General features: G+C 38.9%; 1 protein-coding gene across 3 annotated transcripts; it reads left to right on the top strand.

The window, feature by feature from the left end:
• Positions 1–6,620: 6,620 nt before the first annotated feature.
• On the top strand, positions 6,621–16,482 carry LOC105046573 (nudix hydrolase 20, chloroplastic). Of its 3 annotated transcripts, none has more exons than XM_073251033.1 (9): positions 6,621–7,000; positions 7,226–7,293; positions 8,690–8,870; positions 9,328–9,408; positions 9,992–10,117; positions 11,056–11,135; positions 13,312–13,427; positions 15,828–15,919; positions 16,180–16,482. In XM_073251033.1, the coding sequence occupies exons 1-9, from the start codon at positions 6,770–6,772 to the stop codon at positions 16,192–16,194; spliced, it is 990 nt and encodes a 329-aa protein (XP_073107134.1). In that variant the 5' UTR covers positions 6,621–6,769; the 3' UTR covers positions 16,195–16,482. The 3 variants fall into 3 exon arrangements, with proteins under 3 accessions (XP_073107134.1, XP_073107131.1, XP_073107132.1); XM_073251030.1 differs by having other exon boundaries at positions 6,622–7,000; positions 15,828–15,948; XM_073251031.1 differs by having other exon boundaries at positions 6,625–7,000; positions 7,229–7,293; positions 15,828–15,948.
• Positions 16,483–24,405: the final 7,923 nt, after the last annotated feature.

Raw genomic sequence — 24,405 nt, forward strand, 5'->3', positions numbered from 1 at the left:
ACACATCGAAATACCGTTCAATGACATTATGCAATGATGAATATCTATAGTTAAATATCTTCTCTAGATTTTGTAGATTCTGTCCTTCTGGGTGATCACGTATGTGATTGCGCTCTCCATGATATGGTATAAAAAATCCAGGCATGTTAGTGTAGCCAGAATCAACCACATAATATTTTTCTTGAGGAAGCATCGAAAAATTATTTTCTGGATTAGTTATAGTTTTCTAAAAAAATTTTAGAATCATTTGCAGTTCCTTCCCAACCAGTCATAACAAATATAAATCGCATATCAAATGAACATGTACACATTATGTTTTGAGTGGTTGCAATCTTCTTTCCTCTATATGAAATTTGCTTATTAGTCGGAACACGTGCAGGAATATGAGTGCCATCACTAGTCTCTATATATTTATATCATTTGAAAAAAATTATAACAATATTAGTTGAGTTTTATTATAGAATAGTAATTTGATATAATCTAAATGAGTGAGTAAAAAAAAATACCTTGAAGAATGGATAGTATTTTGGATTGTTTCTTATTTTTGGAAGAGTTTAATCAAATAAGAGAGAGACAATGATATCCTTGGCAAGTGAGCAGATGGCATACAGAACTCTCTTAAAATATTTGGAGGTTGTTTCAATATAATGTTAAAATTGATCTCCAACAACTCGATATAGCTCATTTTGAGCGATAATGAATAGAAAAATTGTCACTTATTCTTGAGTTGAAATAAATTTTGAAGCTTTTATCTTACCTTTTCACTTTAACTCCTTACAAACTTGGATAAAACATGGTGGTTCCATTCGAAATAATTGATTGTATGTCATAGGATGACCATTTAATACTTCAACTATCCACTCACGTCCCATTAACTTAGAAATTCTTTGTGGTCGGAGTGTTTTCTTACATAGTCTGCTATACTCTTCACTAGCATAAATAGTGACCAATTGCTTAATTTTATCATCAAAATCTGATAAAAATTCTTCTAGATCCATATCTCAATCTCTTCAAACTAAACCTATAAACAAATATAATAGAAAAAATAATTTATAATCATAAAAATAAGCATAATGAGAATAACAAAAATTCATATTCTCATAAAAGATTATAACAAAAATATCCAATACATAAGATCCCAATAAATGCGTTCAAGATATTAGATATAAGATCAATTAGACAAAGACTCTAAAAATTACACAATAAAAGATAATAAAAAAGACATTCTCAAACTAAAAAGTTTGCATTCTCAAATATTGAGCACCCAATCCTTCTTTCTTTCTTCTAGGATGTGAAGGAACATACTTCTCCATAAAGGATCATCATGTATATATTTGGTTACTTTTGCATAAGACACTCCATCTATTTCTTCGAGTGCATTAAGTGCATTCATGCAAACAACAATATTCTCTTGATTTTGCCTAGATCCAAAAATATCTCCACTTTCATTATTTGAAGTAAAAGATGTAGAACTATTCATCTTTTTTTCAATAACTCCAATTTTTTCTAAGAGTTCTCCCCTATTAGAGTCAAAGCATTAGCCATTGCAAATTAAACTTGATCTCTCATTTTTGACGAGTAGTTCCGGAACTATTTGATGTCTTAGCTTTCTTACTTGCATGGGTATCTACTTCATCTTCATTTGAATTCTTAAATTCTTCATCATTATTATCTAATTCCTCAGTAATGGAAGAATTTTTGATAGAAGTATGAGTATTAGCTCCAGTTGCAATAGTATCACCATAAATGGTGCACAACTTATCATAATATTTGCATCCTTTCTTCCTAAATCTTCTTGCTTGCTTATGCACCTACAATATAACAAAAAATAATTTAGATAGTAAACTAGCTAAACCTAATAGATTACATATAGTGAATATAGTATTAAGTTAATGCATACCTCAGACAACTTTTTCCACACTTCTTTGGTAGCTGTAACTTGAAAAGTTGTTGGATTGTATCCAATTTCCATTTCACTCAATAGCTTATTAAAATCCTTCCATCTACTCCAAAGTGAATTAAACTTATTCTTCAATTGGTTATGTGTATAGTCTTTTCTAAATTTCTTTTTTAACTCCTCTTTAATAGTTTTCTATGCATTTTTAGAAAAAGTGGTTGTTTGTCTATTTTGTTTCTTAACTTCCTCTTCCATCAAACATATGAAAAATGATTCAATGGTTTAGGCCAAACTCCCCCAGCTTCATCAACTTCAAGGACTTCATCATCATTAACATCAACTTCTTGACTTACCATTGCCATCTATCCAAATTATATATAAAAATAAAATCAACCTATTGATAAGAAAATGAAGGAGAGCCACAGGTGATTTGTAAGAACTAAGAAGGCAGTAAGGAGTTGCAAAACCCAAAAAGTTTAAACAATCAATATTCAATATCACAAAATTTTTGGACCTAGTAAATATAATATAGTAGCACTCTATCACAAATTAACATAAATATAAATATTTGGACTAAGGGGTTCTCTATTGCCTTTTTAATATGTTTATGTATTACATGTTTCCTTTCTCCTTTCTTTTGTGGATGAAGACAACGTGGGTGCTTTGTGACTAATCCTACCCACAACCACAGTGATGCAAGAATAAGAAACATAGAAGTTTCATGAGAATGGACTATCGGCAATTAGCGCAGGCAACACTGTTAATGACTATGGACTAGCGGTAATTGGCACCGGCAACAATTTTTGATAGTAATAAGATAGATACAAAGTAATAGAGATAATGAGAAGAGTGGCAGATAAAAAAAAGATGAACAGCCACTATAACTCAAGCAAAAACAAAGAACGAGAGAGAGAGAGAGAATATATCTATGTTCCTCCTGATCCTATTCCAATCCAATCTGTGTTCTCCGAGAAGAGTGTGAGCGAGAGAGAGAGTACGGGGAGGAAGGAAAAAAAGAAGTATTTGAGAGGAAGAAGAAAGGATGCCCTTAAGCGTAAAAAAAAAAAACCTAAAATCACTTTTTAGCATTTAGGAAAAGAGCTAGCATGTTTTTTTTTCTTTTTAATGTTACATTAATTGGAAAATGCTACTCCCAACCAAACATGTTTATTATTTTTTTAGAAAAAAAAAGAAAACCAAAAACCACAATGATACCAAACACCACCTAAATAAAAGAATCTATAAATTGAAAAATGTATACTTGACAAAAAAATAAATAAATATAGAAATTTTAAATAAATTTTTAAATTAAAAAATTTGTAATATAGAAGTATAATATTTTAAAGTAAATAATTTAAATGATCTAAAATTTAAAATTTAAATGTTGATCATAATGCTTTAATCAGTTCATAATTGAAGATCTACGTATATCAAGTCTAATTAAATTAGATTGAAGTTTAAATATCGAATTAATATCTATATTTATATTTATATTTATTAAAGAAGATAGATATCGATCTAAATAGGCAACCATCTGGTCCGTATATAAATATTTAATTTTATTTATAATTTTATTTAATTTTATATAATATTTATTATTTTTTGAGAAAAATATATAATCATATTAACATACTATTAATTTGATTTACTATTTACTCATCGTTGCTTTGCCATTAGGGTGATTAGACCCCGAGTCTGACTTGGGTCCAGCCTATACAGGTTGTAAGTCAGGCTTGCTCTAAGCTAGAGTTAGCTTCAAGTCGGGTCATGTGTGATTTTTTTCTAGACTTAATATTGGCCAGAAGTCTAAAAATAATTTTTGGACCTGGTCTGACCCAGCTCGATAAGTTTCTGGACCGAGTGCTAATTATTGAAGGAATTCCCCAACTTAATTTACATGGATTAAATGGGCCAAGCGGGCGCATAAAATTGTTTGCGCATAATATATTTTTGGGGATTGAGGAAGGATTGCACAGTAATGTGAAGCCGCCCTTTTTTGAGGAAAATATTACATGAAGTCAATGATGGTGAACAAACAATAAATATTTTGAATGATACTTGGATGTCAGATATCCCACTTACATTATGCTGTTGATGGTGAACGAGGAACCATTATAGAATACGAAGGTTAAGTTGTAACCTCCCTATCCCAGGTGAAAAATGCTGGAGTTCTTCTCTCATTTCTCACCAATTTAATGATTGTCTGGCAACACAATTCTATCGATCGCTATTCCTCGTCATGATATGCTGGATAGGATGATGTGGGGGTTATGTGGTTCGAAAATGAAAGCTTGGAATGTCCATAAACAAATGAAAGATGCAGCAGATAGAAGGATGGACACAGTGTGGGCTTGGAAATATGCAGGCCACCTGAGAGTGGCACTCTTCTTGTGGAAATTGGTGTGGGGTCTCTTGGTGTCCGCGGCATATTAGGTGCATCCCAATTCCCATGTGGGACCTGTGCAGTCTAAAAAAGAGGGAGGAAAAGAAGAGAATTAGCTCAGTTAGGAAGGAAACCATTTTCGGCTGTAAAAGAGCCATCCTATTCTTTTGGGGTTCTTCTTCCTTTTTCCTTCATGGTTCTAGAGCTTAGCTTATACCCTAAGAGCACTACATTTATCTGGATTTCTCTAAATCTACCTTGTCTTTGGCCGTTGTCTTCTTAGCAATCGCACCGAGAGGAATTCAGTCTTCATCCTTACTTGATTTCACCGTTGTTGATTGCCCTAGGGAGCAGATATAGTTGATTTTGAGAGACATCTATTAAGATATCTAGTGAGGTAACTTCTATATTCGTCTTCCATCAACGTATGTCTCAAGTTTATCTGGGACAAAATACTTAAGAGGATCCCATTGTAATCACTATTTTATTTATAGTAAATTTTGTTTGGAGTCACCCCGCAGATCTTCCCTCCACATGGAGAGGATTTTCCATGTAAATTTTGGTGTTTGCACTTTCACCCAATTTTATTTTATTTGCATGAATTTGGGCACTTTAGAATCAGCTTTAATGTTGACGAGTGTTGCATGAAAAGGGGTTGAATATATTTTCTGAATGTGACAATTGCCCGGATGAGGAGGAAACGTCTTCTCATGTTCTATTCCATTGCATTAAAGCCAGGGGAGTTTGGACTTAGAAAGGTAAGCCAATTGCTTTTATTATGGATCCATCTCCTGCTAAGGCCTTTTCTGCTCTACTGAAAGTTAATAAAAATAGTGTTAATGGAAGGTCTTTATGCTAATACTTATAATATTTGGATTGCTAGAAATTGTCATATATTCGAAAATTATACTTTGTTGCCAAGATTTGTGTTGGAAAAAACCCTTATGCAAGCTAATGAAGTCACAAAATTGCCTAATGTTAGAGAATCCTCGACATCTAAAAACACTTGGGACTCTATGTCAATAGTTGCGGTTCACTAGATAGTGTATATCATCCGGAAGCCTCCATCCTTGAGTTTCCTCAAGCTTAATTTTGATAGCAGTATATCTAATTGTGATACTAAAGGAAGGGTGTCTTTTTTTATTAGAGGACCATATTCTAAGTTAGTGGTTGCTAGTTGCACACATCTATTTGGTACCACTATTTTATGAGCTGAACTAAAAAGAGTTTGGAAAGGACTCCGATATGCAATGCTAATTTCAAAAGTTGACCATATCCTCTTGGAAGGCAGCTTGGCAATGATGACTGGATGGTGTTGTCATTGATCTTTAGATCGAAGCTGAGATTAGTGCAACCGAGGTGAATTGAAGTCGATAGAATGGTTGAGGATCCTCGAAAAAAAGGACATGCATATAAAAGAAGTCTTTTACTGAAAGTTTTTCCAATGAGACCCTCCAATACTCGAGTCAGTTGAGGATCAGAGAATATAGAAAGAAAAAGTGAGAGGAGCTTAAGACTTATCTGAGGGTCTTCTGCCTCTCTCCATTTATAAGAAGAGGCTAATGGCAGTTCCCGCAAAGATCGTGCATGTGGTTAGCAAGGGGCTGAAATAAGCAACAACAATCAGTCTAGGCCACTTGTCAGTTTCAAACACCTTATCAGCTAGGGAGTGGATGGATAGAGATTTTGGACATAACTCTCGCTAAATATCATAGGCAGGCATGATCATAACTTCAGATTGTTAGTAACTGAAGTAATTAGGTTAGCTGTTTCGATCTGAGTTCTTATTGATACGAATTAAGGTCAGACAGAATATTCTCCATATAAGATGGATAACTAGACGAGGCTTGATAGCATAGTCATCTTTGACTTATAGATATGTGGAACCTATTCAAGATGTGCTTCTTTTACTATATCATATATATATATATATATAGAGAGAGAGAGAGAGAGAGAGGGGGAGGATGGTCTTTGAAGTTTGATTTATTTACATTTTGATTCTAAAAATTTTTAAAAATTATAAATAGATTTGAAAACTTTAAAATTGTTACAATGGGAGCAGTATAATGGGGACAAATGGGTGGATCTCTATATAATAATTTTAAAATATTAAAATTTATTTATAATTTTTTAAATATTTATGGTCAAAATGTAAATTGATGGAACCTCGCTTTGATTTAAAAGAAAAAAAACAATGCGCTTGGCCTCCATTCGGGAACCGCATAATTCTTGTATGTGCGTGTTTTCTCGCACAGGAGCAAGCCTCAAGCGTGAAGTCGGCAAAAGTTCCTCTAATACTGTAGACTTCTTGCGGTTAAGACAGTCGGGAACCCGCATAACAGCTCTAATGCGTCTGTTTCCTTGTGTATATAACGGCCGCATTTCGCCTCCCCTCTCCCCGCCCGCCGTCGCTCTCCCTTCTCCGACACCTTTCTTTCCCATCCCCTCTATCCCCAAGAAGACGGTCTCCGTGCTTTCTCTTGCCTTTCATGGCGTGCTATCGCTTCCCGGCGACCATCGTCGCTCCCCGGGCCTCTCGCCACCGAATCCGAGCTCAGAAACCCTCGATCTCCCACCCGAAGCGACTCTTCTCGGCAGCGTCGAGCGCAAGATTCGGCTGGGACGACGTTCTTCGAGTCGGCGAGGGCAATCAAGAAGACGACGACCCTTCGGATCTCCGAGGCTACTTCGAGAAAGTTTGGGCATGCAATCGTGGATCCGTAGGCCCTCCATCTCTCATGCATGGGGTTGTTTCTTCCATTGGGTGATATCTGGTCGGTTTCTTGGGATTCAGGGTTTAGGGATCACTACCTGGAAGAATCTGATTTGGTTTTCCTTTGAGCTTCAAAAAGTTCCGCGTTAATGTATTTGAATTCAAGTTATATCAAGAAAAGAAAAGAATTCACGTTGATATGGTTCTTTTTTTTTTCTGCTGGAAATTTAAGCAGGAAAAGCAATCGGAGTTTGTCCCCTTCTTGGTCGAGGATCAGATTGTTGGATACATACATAAGGGGTAAGAATTCAAGATTCTGGGTGATTCTTCTTTTCTTTTTCCACCTTTCATTTTTTTTCATAAAATGATCGAAGTTTATAATTTTGGATTGTTGGATGCGAATACAAAGAAGTTCTTGAAGGCATTTTAGGATTATTTTAGGATAGTTGTCTATAATTTGTGAGGCATTCTAAGATTTTGTAGCAAGCTTTTGTATCTTCTTAAGTGGTACACCTTAAATTATGAAGCTTCTAGAATTTATGATGTTCGTTCCCCAAGAAATGGCCTTCTGTAGCTTTTGCTTTTTTTCATTTGATGGGATCATTGTGCAATAATTGTTTGTGCGGATACATTTCTTGACTTATCTACAACCAGACAGCAATGGATGTAAATTTGCTTGAAGTAAACAAGTAACTCTAGTTCATCACTTTAAAGGTGACTCCAGCTTTAAAAGAGGATCAAAACAATTGTTTTGTATTTTTTTAAGGACCGCTATGGTATCATCGTCTTGGCATATGGTGGCATTCTTAGATACTGCACTCTGTGACAGGACATAATTCAAATTGTACAGAACGATATTCGCTTTATGAAAGATATTGAAAGCTTCTTATTTTTTAGAAATGCAGAATGATATATCTCCATGAATAGCTTTTGATGATTGAACCATTGTCTACATGTTAAATCATTCATGACCTGCAGCTGCAACTACATTCATGCTGTAATTAATGCTGATTATATTGGTTTTCAAGCATATTTGTGCAACTTTGATCACTCAGATCACAGCTAAGCATATCTCTTTAAATAAATGAGTATCCTGTGAAAATGCTTAATGAATTATTAGTCGGTAGAACTGTGAAACCAAATTTACGGTGGTGCACTATTTTTAATTGAATCATGCAACTTGTTTTTCATGTAAACATATATGCCATGTAATATCCCGCCCAGGCGATGGTGATTGTTTGACCTAATCATGTATTTCATTTTTCCTCTAAAAGTAGTTGACGACACTACTTTTTATAACAAACACTCTATATTACATTAACTTTGGGCCTCTTTCGATGCTGGATTCTACTGTCTGGCGATATTGCATACCCTGCAGGAGCTGGAGAAACAATTGGTTTAGAATCTTTTTAAGATTCCCAGAACTCTGCTAAATCCCTTGTCCCTAAAATTTAGTGATAAGATAAAGCACCTTTTCAAGGGAATTACTTATCCAAAAATAATGAGATTGGGACTTTGTGTTGGCCATTGACGATCATCATAACTTCCTCCATGTGGTTGTCTGTCACTCTAAAATTCTTCAAGGGGCTGGGAGCAGATCTTATCGGTGGATAAAATAATCTGGCATCTTGACCGGTCCTTACTAGCCAAAGAAATATAACTATCTTCTACTGACTTGGATTTTAACATGGTTCAGTTTCATTGAGCATCTAAGAAAGTTTCAAGATGTTTTCACTGTTGTGTCGGGCAAAAATGGCTGCGGTATTGGTGACTGTGTCAGTCTTCATTCATCACTTAAGAAGCCAGACGACAGAACAAGAGCAGTTGGACATGTCATCAAATGTATAGGGAAACTGATTCCAGGTATACGCAATGAGGTACTTATTTGTTATCTTGGTGCTTTATGTAATTTGGTATATTCTCATGTTGAAGCAGTTACTTCATGTCATATTTTATTATATTTTAGGACCATACATTCACCTGGACTGTTGGTTTTTTGATAATCTACCTTAAATCAACCTCCAAATTTCATGCTGGTTCAGGAAGGGCATAGCCTGTGTCATGGCAAATTTTATTTTTTTTCAAGCTGAATTATAGTGTAAGATGTTGCATCCACTGGAGAGTGGGACTTGTGGTCATCATCTGTGTGCCAAAATGAAGTGTAAATGGATGTCCAAAAACATTTAATGGCCATTCTCTGCCTTTTTGTTTGGCCATATGTTGGCTTTTCATGATGATGATTCCTTCCTATACCAAAAGATGCTTAAATCTATTATGCTACTTATTTGTTGTTGCCTTTCTTCAATGACGTTTCTCTGTGTTGATCCCAACCAGCTGTACCCTGTGACATCATCATTTGGGATGCCTATATTCTTCTCTCTAGAGCGTGCAGCTGCTCCTTATTTTGGTATAAAGGTTAGTTATTTTAACTGATATATGAATTCACACTAATTTATTGTCTTGTTATTGCATTTATAAAGTTCCTCAAAAGAACAAATGCATATGTTGATACATTTCTGTATGAGAGAACCTTATGAATGGGATTCGTATGTTGTAATTTTCAGAGTGATTCATGTCTCGTAAGTAATAAAAACATGCCAGGAGTCGGACTGTCCCAAACTTCCAAAGTAAAAGTTCTCATAACATGGTTAATAAGTTTTGATTGTCCTTTTGGATTAGCAGTTCAGGTAATTTAGTGTGAGGCTACATATCTGTGAGTAGATAGTCTACATTATTAATTAATTAATTTGTTCTTTATTAATAGTCTGGTTGATATCAGTGCCTGTTGGCCTTTCTCACGCTTTCACAACTTAATTTCATGGATAAATAGGGTCTTATTTCTTTTTTCTTTCCTTTTTAAATTCCCATACTATGGGGTTCTTGTTTTTCATGTCTGATGAGCTTGTCTTGCTGTCCTTTTTTTTTTTTGAAAAAAAAAAACCTTTTAATGAAAAATTAATTCATGTATCTGTTGTCTTTGGTTTTCTGTGGTTGACAGGCTTATGGTGTTCACATGAATGGCTATGTTGAGAGGGATGGGCAGCAATTTCTCTGGTTAGGGAAGAGAAGTAATATGAAGCCAACCTTCCCTGGGATGCTTGATCATCTGGTTGCCGGGGGTCTGGTAAGCAATTAATACTCAAACACGAGTACATATATACATACACACATACTTCTTTGAAGCATTCAATAGATCTGACTTTTCAATTTTTGCTGGGTTTTATTATGTTTGTCAATTTCATCCAACTAGAGGGGAAGTCAGGGTTTTTATTGCCATCTAGTTTCAGCTTTGTTCTGTTTTTGCTGTTTTTAGGTGCTTTTGGATATCAAAGTCCTGAGGCCTTAGATGTTGATACGCTGTCTAGCAACTATTTTATAATATCTATTGATGACTTCTCTCCATTATTTGTATTACTCTTGAAGATTTTTTGAAGACTATTTTTGTGCATCACTCTTATCAGAATGAATCATGATATAATAGAATGAAGACTTTCAGTTGTCATGATTTCTGCATCGCTCTTATTAGAATGTTGATATAATGGAATGAATAGTTTCAGTTGTAATGGTTTCTATATGGTATTGATTATTGTTCTGGACATGGCATCGTTGGTATAGAGCTACCTTTATGTTATGTGTTCTTGTAATTGATATCATTGCATTATTTCTTTCTGTGTTATTGAATTTTTGCTTGGTATTGGCAATTGTGATAGTGGGCTTTAATCTATAACTTGCCATGATAATTTGCACTATTTGCATGTCAAAGGTTTGTCCATACATGAGCCAGGAAAGTTATTGTAGTTATGCATGTACATTGTATTTATGCATGCACTTATGCTGAGTTTTTGTAGCCTGTATAGGATGTCTGTTATTAACGGGTTCATTTAGTCATAGTGCTAAGATATGAAATTCTGGAATGAGAATTTTGTGCCCTGTGCCACTATATCATAATGCTGGTCAGCAGTCAAATCTGTCTGTATTTTGAGTGACTGTATTTTAGTTTAATTAGGATAAATTTGATTTGACAAGTGTTATCCTTTTCAACTTTTTTTTTTCAAAATTCAGCCGCATGGGATCACGTGTAAAGAGAATCTTATGAAGGAATGTGAAGAGGAAGCAGGGATTCCGAGATCTATTTCCAATAAGTATGGTGACCTTCCATGAGTTGCAAATATATATTACATTTTGTTTTAAAGAAACATGTTAGTTTTTCTTTACTTTTGCTGCTTATTTATTCTTCTTAATTGCACAAGCTGCTGCAAATCTGCTCAATGACAGTGGATTCAGTTTTGTTTTCCTCTCTTCCAAGTCATCCAGACTAAGGTGCTTCTCTTCTGATACCTCCTATAGGCTTCCTGTTAACCATGTTTTGTGTTCCAAAGTATTAGTTATGCGAACAAGAACAAATCTACACATGCAGTTGCTAATGGTGGAAATAACGTATCAGAAAAATCATTGTCAGCATTCTTATCTAACCATGATTTCACCTTGGAGAAGTTGCTCATCTAATCATGTTCATTTGTTACTATTTTTTTTGTTTTGATTCGTTGTTGGAAACTAAGTTTCTCAGTTAAATTCATCAAATTCTTCCAATCACCATCAAACTCTACATCTTCCCCAGCTCTTCCTGCCTCTATTTGATACAACCACATTTCATCATGTAACTCTTTATGTGCCTGTCATGTCTCAGCTTGCTGCTTAGTTGTTTGTTAAGAATTTACTTGGGATGGTTTCTTGCACCATTTTTCCTATTTTAATGCTTTCGGCATTTTTTTTCCATCTCTCATATTTGGAGCCTTTAGGCTTTCCAAGAACAAACTTCTATCCATCGATTTATAGATTGCCAATGCACAATTATTTTTATTCTTCATATTATAAAGAGGCTGCTTATGTAGACTTCAGCAGATGTTGCTTCATTGAGATGTACTCCTTGATCCATCTCTTTGGTAAGTATTCCTTCTCTTTTGATCTGTGAAACTCAAGGCTCAATGAGTTGTCCGGTTGTCGGCTTAGTCATTTAGTATGTAGTGAAACCTTGGCTGTGCAGATCTGTTTGCTTTAGCAATTTGAATGCTTTCGCACCTGTGAAAGAGTTAGCCTTTTTGTTATGAATGATACAATATCTAACTCATTTCATCACTTATTCCACTATATGGTATGGACCTTTCCTGTACCTTGTCGAGTTTTTATAGATTTCTAATTAATTTACTGATGACCACTTATGCTTTATATGGTTTTCTGGGCACCTTCTCTGCAACATTCTTTAATCATTGCCTGCCCCCTTCTTCCACCATTGGCAATCTCATTATTCCTGATTTTTGTCATTTCCCTTTGCTTGAGGTGCCTAATGCTTCTCTGTCTTTTCTTGACCGGAGTCATGTCAACCATGCTACTATTTGCATATCCACTACTGGGGCTGGCCCCCTATGGTTCTGATAGTAGGAGCATATCGAGTTGCCCAATTAACCTTAGTTCCACAACCTGGATAAGCTCACTAAGATTGATTGTCATTATTGTGGTAAACGCTGCCTTCCTAGGGTATTCCTCTTTACCTTTTTGGTTCTATACTCTTTGTCCTAACTTCTTAGCAAGTCCTTGAAATAATTATTTCTTTCATTTTAACTCTACAAAAAATTCATCCATGATCTTTGATAGGAATTGGGTTGTCTACTTGAATGGTTTGTTCCATTGCATTTTTTTTAAAAAAATTTCTCAGTTGTGTTGTGCACTATTGGTTACTATATATCTATAACTCCTGTAATTTGTCATCATTCTAATTGTTCTGACATGCACCTGGTTCATCTATGTTGTCCTCTGTCATGTCATTGCCAGACATTCGGCACTCCAAACTAAAATTGTCTTACTAAACTCCTAGACAATTAAATCTGGGTTCACTGGGAAGCTTTTAATCAGGTTGTTTCTCGGCTGTCACTTGAAATCTAATGCCTAAACCTGGATTTGCAAACTTTTTACATGGATATCTGCTGAGTGGTAGTTCTACAAAAGCTGCTCTCATTTTATGCCCACATGGATGCATCTACCCTAGAATTGGAAGATTACCGGCTGGATTTTTTTATCTCTAGTGTTGCCAATGTGTGATTGCTTATGCATGATATACTTCTCAAATGCTGGAATCAGAAAATTGTTACATTGCCTAGTTAACCATTTGCATTCAAGAGAAAGGCGTTGACTATGTCAAGCTTAGTTCCTTTTTGTTTTTCAAAGCAAATTTAGCCTTTTTTTTCTGTATTTTTTTGTTGTCATTATTAGGAATATCTGAATTTTTAACGCTACTTATGCAGAAATGTAATGCTAATGCAGTGCCATCTCAGTTGGAGCAATCTCTTACATAGACATTGACAAGTACAAGTACAAAAGGGATGTTCTTTTCTGCTATGATCTAAAACTCCCTGCAGGATTCATTCCCAAGAATGAAGGTGTGTGTTTTGAATGCACAAGTTTTGCCGATGGGAATTTTCCCCATGTGCTAGTTATTCCCCAAATTGGATGTTGGTAGCTTTTATTGTAGTTTAGATTAAACCTGTATTGGGGTGGCCTCCATTTTGGGTAGCTAGTACAAAATTCTAAACTTCTATTGATGAATTAGGTTCTTTGAAATTATTGGACACCTGAAAGATATAGTTACCAATTTATTATTATATGATTGATGGGTGAACTTGTAATTTATAAAGCTTTTCTACATGACTAAATTCAAAAAGGATTTATCAGTTGAGTCTTGACTATTCTCTCATAATCTGCAATTTTTTTCAATAAATTTCTTTGCTTTATTTATGATCACAAATGAATTGACTGGGATTTAGACATGATCTACATGTCCTATGCCAGGATAGAGAATCAAGAACTTTGGGGCTTGAGTGACTTCATCTGAAGACTTTGTTTTTTTTTTTTTTTTTAATGTTTGTTGTAACTTTTCTTTCTCCAAATTAGGTGAGGTGTTTTTATTTGATTCAGGTTAAGCTTTTTTTCCAGTTTCCCATTGCAAAACCATGGCATAACAGTATGAAGATTAAATTTGTATTCAAACATGACCTGACTGGTACTGTTTAATTAGATAAGTTTCATGTCAATTTCGGTTTGGGTTCAATTTATCAGACTGTTTGCAAACCTTGGGTCATCACATATTTCTGGAATGTGGGAAAATGGTTCTACAGATTATAAAAACCTCAAGGAATTGGCATTATTGTGTATAAACATGCACGAACCAATATTTCAGTGCAACATTTAAGCATGGTGCATGTTCCAAAGTCTGTATTGATAAAGCTATCCTATAGAATAATTCTTGATTGGGTGGTAGTTATCCTTGCATGGTCTTTTCGATCAAAGTTGCATGACACATAACGACTGTAAGACCGTGTTTGCATGCCGAACTGCTAACCACCCCTTAAATAGATTTAACCATGTGCACCCAGCCCTCTAAACTGCTAACCAGCGGATAAAGGTATTTGCTATTTGGTTGGTGCTACCATATCTAGTAGGATAGTGGGATAAAGTTGTGGAAAATTTTAAAAAATAAAGAGAGAGAACTCTGGATGGTTAACTTTATTTAACCCTCCCCCTTCACCCAAAATAAAGTTACGTAGGTTAAATACCATTTTAAGTCTTTGACTGAATAAAGTTATCTACCACATTTTGGTTAATTTTTGGCTAGTTCAACAAATATCTCTCCCTTACCCACTAACCACCATCCAAACACAGCCTAAAAATCTCTTTGTTGCCAAGAGGATGAAATTAGGGAAAACAATTAAATGTAAATTATGAAAGGAAAAAACATGAGAATATGAGATGTTTTCCGTTGATTGGTTGAATTGAGAATAACATAAGAGTTCCCCTCCTTTCTTTCAAAAGAAAAATGGAGAATAATATATGAAAATAGTTGTGATATGAGTGTACTCTCCTCCTTATGTTTTGTTATTCTACATGGAGTGAAATAATGTAGTCATTTTGAAAGAAAAACATAGCCAATTTTTTTTTCGTATTTTGGCCACAATGTTCTTTTTATTGCCAAACATTAGAAAAGAAGATTTTTCGCTAATCAACTTTCTCCTCATTGGCTAAGAAGACTTCATACTCGGTTGGTGCCATATGCATTCCATTTATGATGATAAAACCATCATGGAGAGGGAGACAACTTTTCCCTAAAATTTTGTTTCTTTATACTCCTGAAGGATTGAGTAGAAGTTCATGACAAACTTTACCCTTTGATAGGTTGAGAGAGAGAGAGAGAGAGAGAGAGAGAGAGAGAGAGAGAGAGAAGCATGTTTTCTTAACTAAAAAATCTAAGGAAAAGGGTGGCCTAGTGCATGAGGCTCCCACCATTGTGGGGTGTGGGTAGGGTCAAATGTATGCAGTCTTACCTGCATGCAGAGAGACTATTTCCATGTTTCGAATCCATAATCTCCAAGTCACAATGGAGTAACGTTATTGTTGTGCCAAACCTCGACCTCAACTGAAAAGTTTACACTAAAAAGTCTACTTCCTAAACTACTTGATATCAGGTCAGGATCAAAGTTAGGCACAACTTATTTTCAGACCATCTTGTTAATACATTAGTGTCCTTCGCTTCACAGGTATCTAATCCAATAATTTCCTAGTAAGCAAACCCTATCTTTCCAATCTCCATTGATTCTACCAGTTTTCAACTGAGCCTTCTTTTATTGACAATGCATCCACCCACGCTACATTGCAGCAGAATTCATGACTTCTGCTTTGTGCTTTGTTTCTTCACATGTTATCTGTGTCTGGTTAATTACCTTATTAATTATCATGCATATGCTTATGTGGATTTAATCACTCTTTATCTTAAAATTACTTTGCAGATGGAGAAGTAGATAGCTTCAGATTAGTTCCTGTAGGTCACGTCGCAAATATTATTCGGAGGACTGAATTCTTCAAGCCGAATTGCTCCATTGTAATTATTGATTTTCTCTTTCGTCATGGGTACTTGAACTATTCTTTCTTCTTAACTTTTTTCTGGGCAATTCCAGTCTGTATTTCATGTTTTCAAGCTATAATACATCGACTTATCAAAAGAAGTAAAATATGATTCTTTATCACAAAAAATAATGCATGTAGACGAGATAAGCTTTTGTAAATGCACATTGTAGAATTTAACCAACAGTCCTTGGCTTAATATTTCATCTCTTAACCTCTGAAGTTCCCTTCCTTCAGGTACATTTCTCCTGATGATCATGGTTATTTGGAGCTGCTGCAGAGTTTAAGGAGTGGTGATTGGTCCTGATCCAATTGTTTTGTTGTCAAGATGAGTTAGAATTTACCATGTTTGAGTCTATCACTTAGTGGTGTTTGTTTGATTATGTATACATTTCATTCAAAAAAGATTGTGCACGCACAATCATAAATTAGTCATCGGGGAATCTGTAGTCCTGGACCACCAGCAAACAATAGAGTTATACCATAAATATTTGAATAACTACCTTGGGCATATGTGGTTGCTAATTTTTAGATTGCTTGTATTCTTTTGTTTGAATGATTGCCAAGATCTGAAGCTTACTGCCATTGCTGCAAAAGGGATTCAAAGAACGTGTTTGGCTTTGTTGCAGCACCCATTCTATATTTGGTTTTGTAGTGCATCCAGTTTAAGTTGAAGTTTCTCGGAAAGTTTAGCAAAATCTTTCTGAGGCCCTCCACAGTTTGGATTGCTTGCATGTCTTTCCTGCTATTTTCTTTTTCAAGATGAAGATTCATCTACTAGTGTATCATCAATGCCTGTACTGGAAGAGGGAAGAATGAACCTTCATTTTTAGAATTGGATTGGGCTGGCCGGTTGAATCAATTGAACAATCAACCGACCAGGCTTGTGGTCCGGATGGACTGGTGAAAGGATTCTCTAAAGAAAGCAGGTCATTTTAGTGAATCTTGGTGGTTCTTTCATACTGTTTTGGGTTTGTCCGCATCAGATAGTTTCTTCTTTTTAAAATCACAAACAGGACAGAAGAAGCGGGTGCAAAATTTGCATCTGCTATTGCATGCATGTAGCCATATATGGACGAACTGTTTTGTGCTCGCCATATGCAATTAATTATTATAGGTGGCCGAGTTCTATATGGACGGCATAAGCAGCACATGTTGTATCATGCAGCCATATAAAAAACTTAGCAGTGTGGTTGGTTGTATGTGTAGCTCGTAGCATGGTGTCATCACATCTTCAGTCCGTTCTTGTACAAGGCTGTGGGAAGGCTGCTAGATGCAAATTATGGTTAGACCCATTATTCGTATCATGCAGGGAGGAATATGAAGACCGCTGGATTTTGAGAGGTTTAAATGTGCATATCTTTATTTTTGGATTTGGAGAGACGGTTTTGATATTTCAAACATGTGATAATGAAGCATCTTACATTGTAGGAAGGAGAAATATAATCAAAATATTTACAGGAAATATACATGTATATAAATAATAATTTTTATTTATGAAAATTTAGCAAAATTATAGTTATACTATTTGATTTTTTTTTTTTTTTTTTTTTTTTTTTGTGCATTGTTTCTATATGGCTATTATGTCCTCACTATATTGACATGGAAGTGAAAGTTGATAATAGGTTGCTTGGTAGTCTGTTGATTACCAAAAACCAAAATTCCACGTTTTCATGTAATGATCACAGACCATTCTAGGTTTTACCATACGAAACATTGAAGATAAGATTTTTTTTTTCTAAGTTGTGTCATATATAATAATCAAAATGTTATTCTGGCTTCAAAAGAGTAAAGTGGAAACAAAGTTTCTTAACAGTTCCGTTTACAGCTCATTAATAATGTTAAGATCCAAATTTTATTTTCGTGTATAATGACCATAAATTTATTTTATTGTAACTCTAATGAGATTTGACATAAAGAACAAAATTAGATGGCAAATCCATAGATTTTTCGTTTATTATAATAATATCCTAATTTCATGTTGCGGCTAAATGGTGCTGGATTAGGTTGGGGAGACGGAGAGGAGCTAAACTAAGGATTAAGATAGTTTTACGACTTGTTAGTATTTATAAATTTCAGAATTGGGGTAGCCGCCAAGTTTTATGGTACAATTTTATGAGGATTTTTTCTGAGATTACGTATCTTCCTGGGATAAGTGGGATCCCAGTGGGCCTTCCAGGTGACTAGTTCCCATCTCTCCACCTCCCACAAGGTGGTTGAAGCAGATCATCGATGAATGCTGACGTGCTCCATGTTCTCGCCGCTCCGTGGCAAGGAGGATGGTTCCAATCAGCTCGTGGCCGTTGGTGTGTCTATCCTCCTCCCTCAGTCCATTGTGGCCTTCGACAACAGATATATCACCAGGCGCCCGAGAGAGCTTTCTCCTCTTCCATGAAAACAAGCCTCCGAGAGCCACATCTTCAGCTGAGGAATTCATGATCGACACATAGATTGTTGCGGTCATAGACAACAGCATGCAAACATACGAGGCAATTGGGAAGACTGAATGCCCTCAAAAACACGCTTACATTCTCTTGTTTGGGAGTTTGGCCTGATGGTCTGATTACAGTGGTTAACTGAGGGATGGACCATGGCAAGCCAGTCAACTGGCAACGAGAAATTTATAAACTTGCGCATAATCAATCATTCGGCAAAGTTTAGAAGTAAGTGTGCGGTGAGGACGATGAGGATGGCGGGGACAATAAGCTTCTTGTTCCAACTGGGAATTCTCGGGAGTGCTCTTCCTGTTCCTAGCATAGAACCGATGGCCCATGGTGAACTTCGCGGATGAAGCCTGAGAGTTCTGTTCTTCGAGACACCTTGGCCTCTCTGCGCATCCAGAAAATTTGCCAAAGTACTAAAATGAGCATCTTACAAATAAGTAATTCACGATCTTATTACTAGCACCATAAAAAAATCCATCAAAATTTTTAAATCAGTCTTTCTTTGTAAGCATATTATCACTATAAAATTTATTCCATAAAGCCGACCACAAGAACACCTTCATATTCTCTGAAATTATTAATTTTCAAATAATTTTGTAGTATAAACATCGAAAGCCCCCAAAGTTTATGAAATTGTAAAATAAGTCCACATTAAAATTTTCACCAAACTAGAACATCAGAAATTTTTGAAGGACTAACATTGATAAAAAAAGCATTAAGCATCTCTAAATAATTCATTTCCTAGATATTCAAAAAGCCTTGCACTTGATATTCTAAGCAAGGTGATAGGAACTTCATTGCGAAGCAATCGAAATATTAGTTTTTGAAACTTTCACATAAAAATCCTCAAAGAGATAATAAAAAGGAGTGGAATTTGCTCAAGCATCTTTCTAAAATTAGATTTTATCACATGTGCCCATTTTGAAGGACACAATTCTAAAACGCAGCCTTCATTAAACTTATATCCTTCCAAACCAGAGACAAGCCCTTCAAATACTTCCTAATTCGCATTCCCATTTTCTTTCTTGCAGTAGTATGCACATTGGATTTGCTTCCACCACAGATTTTTAGTGCCATAAAGGTACTTCCATGCCCACATTGTTAATAAAGCTTGATTTATGTGATCGATATTTTTGATTCCTAGCCCTCTCTATTCTTTCATTCTAAATCCCAAATCACAAGATAGTGAAATATAATTATTTCCTTTTCATAAAAAAGATCTTCATAATCTATCAATCCTCTTGATCACTCATCTTGAAAGTTAGAATATGGACATGAAATAAGTGGGCAAAGCACTCAAAATTGCATTAATAAAGGTCAATCTCCTCCCTCCTAAATAAGAGTTTTTCTTTTCAAGATATCAATATAGCATTCACTTTCTTAGCTAACATTGCTTTGAAAGCTTCTTACAGTGAACAAGAAGTCTCAGATATATAAATAGTAGATCACCTCTTTTGCAGTTCATCATGCATACGAACATTGATACTTCATTATCATCCATATTCGTACACAAAATAGAGCTTTTGTGAAAATTAACTTTCAAATCTGATGCTCCTTCAAAAGGAAAATTACTTTGACTATTGTAATACTCTCCTTACCGACAAAAAATAGTAAGGTATCATCTGCAAATTGTAAACATTTGATGTCCTAATTCAACATGAGATCCAATACCTCAAGCAATCCATGCAAGCCTACTTATTTTAGAAGCCTCGCCAATATATCCACAGGCTTTAGACTCCTCACTTAGGAAATAGGGCGAAGTTGATGGCAAACTTCAGAAGATTACATTTGTCCCCTGGGGAAAAATGCACCCTTTTGGAAGCTAGAGCATAGAAGTGATTAGCATTGATTAATGATGACAGCAATGGAAAGTACAACTTGATAATTTTTCTTTAGTAGTCGACTGAACTGATCGTCGATAGGTTAAAGATTTTTTTTTTAATCATATGGACTGTTCAGGACCACCGATAATGTGTGGAGGCTAGAACAAGGTTGGCAAGATCTTTGTTGTTGCGGCCAATCCCCTCGTCGCCTGGTCGCCGGAAACGAGCGCCTGCAAAAGAAAGTCCGCACTGATCGAAGGTGGCTCCGGTGGGGACCCTCCGACGGTCAAGTCAGAGAGGAGACTAGGCAACAGTGAAAAGAAAACAAGGAGCTCAACGAGAGAGGGTGAGAGAGAGAGAGAGAGAGGGAGTAAGCCCAAAAGTTTCGAAGGGACCTCTAGCACTGTTGCCTTCTTCGATATATATAATGGAGCATGGTATGGCGCCGTCATTAATGGCGCGGACAATTGAAAAATTATCAACTCACTGAGGACTGTCAAAGTCGCCGTAAGGGTGTCAAATCACCGTGGGGCTGTCAAATCGCTAGGATTGACCCACGCCTTAGGTGGGATAATGCCCCTAGGAGGCAGTGCCGCATGCCGTTGTCAGGACTGACAGTTTTCGACAGTCGTACGGCATCCGGAGGAGCCGACCGACTATAGGTCGGTGGCTGGTTGAGGGACGTCGGGTGGAAACTCGGGGCCCCTCCGACAGCCAGTCGGGCGCGTTGCCAGAGTCGGGCGTCAGACTTCATAGTGCAGCCGGTCGGGAGAGAGGAGAAGGTCTATCCGACCGACGTATCCTCGATCGGTTGGTAACGGCAGCCGTCGATCGGTCGGCAGAGTCGGGCGTTGGTCATATAGGCCCGGCGATAAGTCGGCGTGAGTGGGGTCGGTCGGTATTCCCCAACAGTTGCCCCCCTTCCACTCCTGAGTCGGGTGGTGCGCTAGCCAATGTCTTTGTTTGGGCGGTAGCGTCGGGCGAAAGGAGTGGATTCTCACCGTATTAAGTTTCGATTCTGACGATCGTACCATGGGCTGATATGGCGTCAGACATCTGATGAATGCCGGACGATTCGCTGGCGTCAGACGTCCTTTATTAAATATCCCGTCAGTGTCCCGTCGGTGTCAGATATCCTGTCGGTGTCAGATGTCCCGTCCCATCGGCGCCAGACGTCCCGTCTCGTTGGGAAGAGAAACCGTCATTTTCGTCGCCCCTTCGGGGATACGAAATGTCACAGCCTCTTCGCCATGTGGCAGGTGGCTATTGGGCCGGGTCTGCTCGAGCGGATGGAGGTGACGTGGCTCGATCTGAGGATGGGTGCGTCGAACCGTCGGGCCGACAGACGGCCCGGATGACGCCACGTGGCGCGATCTGAAAATCCCTCGTTGGTCGTGCCTCCATCTCGACCGTCGGGGGGTACTATATATACAAAGTCGCCTGCATCCAGGTTTCTACCCCCCCCCCCCCATTTTGCCGTCGAGACTCTGCCCGCATAGTCCCCTGTTCCAGGTACTCATCTCCATTTTTCTTCTTCTTAGGAGTTCTCTCTTTTTCTTCTGAGGGCCTTCATCGTCTTCATCGTCTTCTTCCTTGCCTTCTCACAGTACACTTTCTGCTCCTCTTGCTCTTCTTATCTTCTGTTTTGGTTCATGGCTAGAACATCTTCAAGAGGAGGTCGGTCGGGAGATCCAACCGACGACCCTCGGTCGACCCCGGAGGTGGAGGCCTCTTCACTTTCAGGGCTGAACGTCGATCGGCTCCGGGAGCAATATTGCATCCCGGAGCAATTTCGGCTGTTCACCCCTAGTGCCAATGGTCGGGTCAATAGCCCGCCTGAGGGCCAGGTGGCTTTCTACGTTGAGGACCTCCGGGCCGGTCTTCGCTTTTCGGTCTCGGAGTTCGTCCGAAACGTACTTGACTATTACGGGCTATGCCCGGTGCAACTCGCACCGAACTCGGTTCGGCTAATAGTCAGTTTTGCTCTGCTGTGTCGGCTTTTGCCGACTGACCCTCGAATTTCTCTCTTTCGAGCCTTCTTCGTCCTCCGACCCCACCCCAAAGCCCGAGGGTGGTGGTACTTTAATCCTCGGAAGGGGCTTTCTTTTATCACCGATCTTCCGTCGTCTATTCATGGATGGAAGAACCAGTTCTTTTTTGTATCTTCTTCTATTCCTTGGGGGTTCCCTGCCCGTTGGAGGGACCCCCAAACCCAACCAAACGAGAATAGTCGGGTGGAAGCCGAGGATCGGGAAGACTTCCACCGTCTGAAAGACATTTCGGTGCCGAAGCAGAGGGAGCTCGTCACCGAGCAGGCCCTGTACGACGTCGGTCTCAGCCCGATCCCACGCTTAGGTCAGTTTTCCGTCTTCCTTCTCTTTTCTTCTTTTCTTTCTTTCATGGTGCTGACCATCTGTCATCGTTTGCAGATATGCCACCGAGGTCGAGATTGACGGCAGCCGATGTACGGCAGTACGTCGTACGGAAGAGGCCGGCACAAGGGGCCGGGCCGTCGCGGCCTCCCAAGAGGCCCCAAGTAGCTCCGCCAAGCGAGCCGACTAGTCGGAGGTGGAGCCCGTCATCGCACTGTCGGCGCCGACGGTGCTCGTCGAAGTCCCGTCTGAGGGATCGTCGGGCGAGGGTGCAGCCTCGCCCGAGAGAAGGGCGGCCGAGGAATCGGTCGATGGTGCGCCGGCTGCTCAGCCGGCAGAGGAGGATCGGGAGGAGGCATGCGAGCCCGAGCAACCCGCGCCTGCTGCTGCCGCGCCTTCGGGGGATACTCGGTCGGGCTCAAGCTTGCCGTCCTTCTCCGACATCAGGGCCTGGGTGTCCGGTCGAGGGAAGGCCTCGATGGCATCCGACGATGAAGGAAGGTCGGCCGATGGTGGGGGGTCGATCGACTTCCCACTTCCCGAAGGTGCGTCGGACCTGGCCAACCATGACTTGGCCAGAAAGCTGTGCCAGGCGCTCCTTCTTCCGGCCGACATTGAGGTCATGAAGAATCAGCGGATCTCTGATATGCTGTCTTCATTCTACCCGATGATGATCCGGGTGAGCCTCTCTCTTCTTTGTTTTCATTATTGTTTCTGTGAGTTCGGTCTTATGACGGTCGGTCTTGTTTTGTGCAGCTGGTTTACAACATATCCGAGCTAGAGGTTGGATATCGAAAATTCGGTGATCTGCGCGCGGCTTGGAGAGACAAGGTCGCGGCCACTGAAGCTGACAGGGTCATTCTGGTCGACCAGCTGCAGCAGTCGGTCGACCGGGAGGGCCAGCTTGAGGGGGAGGTCTCCTGACTCACAGAGGAGGTCTCCCGACTCAAGGGCACCTTGGCGACTTCGGAGTCCGAACTGCAGTCGACCCGGGACGACGCCAAGAAGAAGTCCCAAACCATCCGTCGGCTGCATCACGAGAGGGACAGCTTCGATAAGGAGCTCAGGGCCGAATGCGAGCAGCTCCGAGTAAGTCTCGGGAACCTCGCTAAGGCCGAGGAAAGTCTGTCCATCGCTCAGACCGACGCAGATGTCGCGAGGGCGGAAGCGGAGTCGGCGAAGGAAGCTATGGGTCGGGCTATAGAAGACTTCCGTGACTCGGAAGAGTACCGGGAGAAACTTCTGGCGAGCGGCTTCCTCTCGTACCAAGTGGGGTACGAAGATGCTCGGGAAGCCGTCCGAAGCTTGTACCCGGAGCTCGACCTTAACAGTATCGTTCTGCCAGAGTCGGAGGCCCTAGCAGCGGAGGAGATGGCCGACCCATCGCCGGGAGGTCGCACCACCATAGCGGAAGCCGAAGCAGATGCGGAGCAGCCCACCGAAGGTCGAGCGGCTCCGACCCCCGAAGCCCGAGCGGGTCCACCGACCGTCCCCAGCCGTCATCCGGTGGAAGAGGCCGACTCTGAGGACTAGTCGGTTTTTCATTTTTCCTTTACTTTTGCTTATCATACTTGTATTCGGGCTTCGGCCCAGTTTTGTAAACTTGACCCGAACTTCAATGAAATCAAAGTCAAAGTCTTTTGGACTTGAACTTTTCTCCTTTGTATATCTCTTTTCTTTCATGTGTCATGGAATGCTTTTGAACACATAAGTCGCTAGTCTGATAAATTAGTTAGGACGTTCGGTAATGCGTGCCTCCACGAAGGCAGAGCAAATCCTGACTTTGGATCAGCCCCCCGACGGTCGAGGGCTTAAGTCGGACGT

The sequence above is a fragment of the Elaeis guineensis genome, chromosome 2, assembly GCF_000442705.2.
Source record: "Elaeis guineensis isolate ETL-2024a chromosome 2, EG11, whole genome shotgun sequence".
In the NCBI taxonomy this organism is placed as follows: Eukaryota; Viridiplantae; Streptophyta; class Magnoliopsida; order Arecales; family Arecaceae; genus Elaeis; species Elaeis guineensis.

Coding starts and splice junctions, on each gene's coding strand:
- LOC105046573 (XM_073251030.1), top strand. CDS start 6,770: ATGGCGTGCTATCGCTTCCCGGCGACCATCGTCGCTCCCCGGGCCTCT. Junction 7,294..8,689: donor GTTGGATACATACATAAGGG/GTAAGAATTCAA, acceptor AACATGGTTCAG/TTTCATTGAGCATCTAAGAA. Junction 11,136..13,311: donor CCGAGATCTATTTCCAATAA/GTATGGTGACCT, acceptor ATGCTAATGCAG/TGCCATCTCAGTTGGAGCAA.